The 4722-nt window shown below is 29.0% G+C and overlaps 1 protein-coding gene across 1 annotated transcript; it reads right to left on the bottom strand.

The window, feature by feature from the left end:
• Nucleotides 1–2152: 2152 nt before the first annotated feature.
• LOC126706790 (uncharacterized) lies at nt 2153–3807 on the bottom strand. The gene is made up of 2 exons (XM_050406338.1): nt 3346–3807; nt 2153–2401 (listed from the first exon to the last, which is right to left on the bottom strand). The coding sequence occupies exons 1-2, from the start codon at nt 3701–3703 to the stop codon at nt 2304–2306; spliced, it is 456 nt and encodes a 151-aa protein (XP_050262295.1). The 5' UTR covers nt 3704–3807; the 3' UTR covers nt 2153–2303.
• Nucleotides 3808–4722: the final 915 nt, after the last annotated feature.

A 4722-nucleotide genomic window follows, 5' to 3' on the forward strand; every position in this document is an offset into this window, starting at 1 on the left:
TTTTTTTTTTTTCTCGTTTCCTTCTTCTTGTTCAAGTAGTGTACTAAAGAAGTAAAAGAATAGTATTTCATATTATTGGTTTGGAGATATTTTGAGAAAAAGGATAAGAAGGCACTCCTAGATATAGGCATATAGACTTAATCGCAGCAACACGTACGGATTAGAATGGGACAGAATGTGTGCATTTTCAGATTTAATTTAATCCCACGTCCTCCGGAGCCCAAGGGAATTTTAGGCTGTGGCTTATGGGTGATTCCCTGCACGTATGAACACGTTAAAATGCAAATATACTTGTTACGCAAGTTTCCAACCTAGACCGCCCATAGAGAATTTAGTAAGTACTACTGTACTAGCTTATAGCCTTATGGGTCAACCATTCTGATTTTCCAAATCCTATGAATAGTTTAAAATGCATGTATACTTCTTAGGCAAGTTTCCTAGATAGACCAATTCTTAATCACACTTTTACTGAATACATGTATTAAGTAATAACTTTCTTTTTCAAAAAAAAAAAAAAAAAAGTAATAACTTTGAATTTTTTAAGAAAATAAATTTTAAAGATTTTATGTTAAATAAGAGATTTGTGATTCAATACTCACTTATATTATAAATCAATTAATATTTTGGTTTGATGATAAAAACAATCAATTTAACGTGAAGCGGATGTTGTTAATTTATTCATTTGTTTGGTGGTTTTGATTCCCTAGCATATTCCATCAATTCTTTGTCGGGATTTATTGAAGTATTGATCAGAAGCTGGATTGCATGATGGTGGTGTGGGAAAATATCTTCATTCTTTGGCATATACCCACCCAAATTAGACTACTACAACTCTTGCTCTCAACTGAAGTATTGATCAGAAGCTGGATTGCATGATGGTGGTGTGGGAAAATATCTTCATTCTTTGGCATATACCCACCCAAATTAGACTACTACAACTCTTGCTCTCACTAATATTTTATTTTTCCTTCACGACACAAGCTAAGGCCCAAGGAAAACTGATATTAAAATGTGAAAAATTATTAAATATTTCCAGAGTACCATAAATACGTACTTTCTCTTCTCATATAAATAGTTGATCACATCATGAATTTAATTCGTAGGACCTACCATTCATGTCATTCATGTTCGGAAAGAGTACGCGTTTACGGTACTCTAGAAATACACAATAATTTCCCTTAAAATGTCTATAGTATAGCATGTGTGATAGCACTTTAATGAGCCTACTTATTTCTCCTATTTCAAATATATTCCCTAATTGGAATAGATTCATTTTATAATTTAGAATTCATATTAAATACTATTTTTAATAAGCCTGCCTATTTCTCCTACTTTTTATTTGGAATAGATTTATTTTACTGATTTGAAATCATGTTAGATATTGTAAATCTAGAAGTATATCAAGAGTAATGTCATTCAATTTTTTTAAAAAAATTTAAATAATGTAGTACTTGCTTCCAAACCTAAAATTATTATATTCATAAAAGTATGTTATTTATTTACCTTGATGCCTTCGAATGCTATGGCAATAATAATAATAATAATAATAATAATAATCACATCAACCTCTTCTCCCATCCTGATAAGAATGTGCTATATGCAAAGATGGTGCATATAGGTAAGAGATTTCTTACGAGGGATACATAAAAATTGGAAAGTCTTGCATAACTGAGAGTTTCTTAACTTTCTTTACCTTGAGGAATCTTAGCTCAGTACACGGAGAAGAACTATGATGCTTGACCCACCCAAATGGAGAAAACAAATTTATTTAAATTTTCCTAAAATTTGATAATACATATACAAAAATCTACTTTTCACATAATTGCTTTACAACAATTTGAAGAAATTTACTTCACACTCACTCTATGTTTGAAAGGATCATCTGATTGCTTTAGAGCAATTTTTGTAGTACAAAATTTTCTCCAAACAATTAAGTCCTTAACATTACTCTTTCGCAAAACATCTAGACGCCTTGATGAATTTTATTTTTATTTTTGTTGAGAATTTCCAAATCCTCAATTCCAAGAGAGAGAGAGAGAGAGTTAAGAACATAATTCTTGATCTTGCCCTATAGGGAATTTAGACCCTGTTAATCACCACCCTCATTCTCCAACCCTTCACACACCATTATTGAAAACAAGAACACAAATAATAATGAAAAATAAAATAGAATTTATAACTAAAATTAGAAAAAAGTCAATGTGCACACTAGAAGAATTGAATGTCAAATAATGGGAAAGAAAAAAATGAATCAAAACACTGTGGTTTTGTGGTGTACTATATAACTTGTTTCTAATCAGTAATCATGTCCCGTTTGCTGTTGAAGAGGATTGGCGTACCGCGCAAGCAACCACTTGGGCCCATTGCCTCAGCCTCGTCTTCACCAGCTCAGCATCCTCACCTAAAAGTATACCCAAATAAGAATAATTCAATCAGTCACAACCGTTTAAATTAATAAAAGTCCACAACCAATTCATAAATAAATAAATAATACGGCAGAATTCAATTCAATTGCTAAAATTAAAAAAATTAAAAAAAAAATACAACTTTTATCAGATTTTATTACTAGAAGTTTTAAGAATTTAAAATAATTTACGTTATTTACTTTAATTTTGAAATATTTATTTTAATTTACATGTAGTTATGTATTATTTTTAGAATCCCATGAACATTCTATTAGAAACATTTTTTTAATATATTTAAGATAAGAGAGATGACTCGAGTTAACGTCTTTCACTTAATTGATCTTTATCATTAGACAAAGATATTAATTAACTTTTTATACAAATGAGGTTTCATACTTAAATCTCTTATTCGATAATAAATTTTACCAATTTTTCAAAAGTTTATAAAAAAAATTTATGAATTGAGCTAACAAATCTGGCTATATGTATATTGTGCTTTATTCTAGCACTAAAGTTTCTTGTTATATAAAGCACAATGTTCATATGAAATGTAAGAATGATACTAAGCCAGATTTGACATTTATACTTAGATCACCTGTTTGATGTTTCAATATAAACGTCACAAATTTGATCAATGTGGACATGATGCCTCATTTTTTACCTATACATATTTTTTCTTTTCTTTTTAAATTTTATTAATTAACAAAAAATTTATGAAATTTTAAAAATAATTTATTCCAAAAAATATAATTCTTTTGAAAATTTTGAAACACTTATTTTTATACGATTTAAAACTCTGTTATTTATCAGATTTCCAAAAAAAAAAAAAAAAACTCTGTTAATATATACTACCAAATTATATTTCTTTATATTTTTTCTCTTATAAAAAATGTGATCTATCATCTAAGTTTAATTTTTTTTTATAACATTTATTAATTACCTTGATCAATAATGATGTTGGGACTTTCAATCTCGGTATCAGAAGCCATTAACGACGAAGAAGACGAAGACCTCGACAAGCTATTACTGTACTGCTTATTAACAGCGTAGAAAAACTCCAAAGCCGGAATTGTATCCGATAGTTTTGGATCCACTTCCGGAGAATCGAATCCGAACCCGAGTTCTATGCAAGCCTTCAACTCTTCCAAATCATCGTCCGAAACACTCTTATTGCGGCGGAGGCCGCTGCTATTTTTATTGCTGCCTTTGCGTCTCAGCCACGCCTCGTCGCGGTGGATATCGGGCGACCACGAGTGTTGCTTGTAGAGAGGCCGTGGCGGCGCGTGAAGTTTCGACATGGTTTTGTGGGGAGGCTGAGAGAGGGTTTTTGCTTTAGAGAGAGAGAGAGAGAGAGAGAGAGAGGCTTGTTGTGGTTTTCTTAAGAATATCAATGTGCGTTTGTGTTTGTGTTTGTTTAGTCAAATATATTGCTTTTGGCGGCGGAAGGGAATAAGGGAATTATAATTTTTTTTTTAGGGAATAAGGTTTTTAATCTATTAATATGTATTTATATGAAAATGCCATCATAATTAATACCTACTTATTAAATTTTTTTTTATTAATAAATTTAAAATATGCGTATTAATAACAATTATAATTGTATTTTTAATATTTTTCTATAAAATTATAAGTATAATAAATGCTTATTAAAAATTATGACAAACCGCTTAAAAAATAACATGATTATATATTTTAAAATTTTAATCATTGATTTACATGTTTTTTTTTTTTAACATACATTTAAAATTTTGTGTCATTCATATTTATTTTACTATTTGATTTATAAACTTATTTTTTATGCATAATTTTATATTACAAAAACTAAAAATTTAAACATTTGAATGATGAAATAACTATTGATTTTTTATCTTTTAAAAATTTTGTAAACATGAAGGATATAATAAGATAATATAATCCAACAATATATTTGTCAAAATTTACATTTAATATAAAGATATAGGACGCAGTTGTAGTCTATTGGCCCTAAAAAGTATCATCATAACTATCAAATTTTATATTTAAAACTCAAAATAAAATATCAAATTTCATAGTTAGTACTAGAACATAAATAGAATAAAAGAATATTAATTACAATCATAATTATTAAATTTTATATTCATGTACAAAATAAAATAAAGAGAATCAATTTTTTTTCAAAGAGGAATAATGTTTTATTGAACATTTCAATATTCGCGGAATAATAATAATTATTTGAATTTTGGGAATTTCTTGGTTGTCACTTGCCAGTTGCCACCTGTCAGTCGAGTCAGAATGAGGTTGGAATGGACCTCGAGGTGGGCCAGTGGCTGCTGGGGCC

This window comes from Quercus robur, chromosome 11 (assembly GCF_932294415.1).
Source record: "Quercus robur chromosome 11, dhQueRobu3.1, whole genome shotgun sequence".
NCBI classification, from domain to species: domain Eukaryota; kingdom Viridiplantae; phylum Streptophyta; class Magnoliopsida; order Fagales; family Fagaceae; genus Quercus; species Quercus robur.

Excerpts from the sequence above, each read along its gene's own strand:
- LOC126706790 (XM_050406338.1), bottom strand. The coding sequence starts at position 3,703 with ATGTCGAAACTTCACGCGCCGCCACGGCCTCTCTACAAGCAACACTCG. Across the intron at positions 2,402-3,345 it reads CAACATCATTATTGATCAAG|GTGAGGATGCTGAGCTGGTG; the intron begins GTAATTAATAAA and ends GTATACTTTTAG.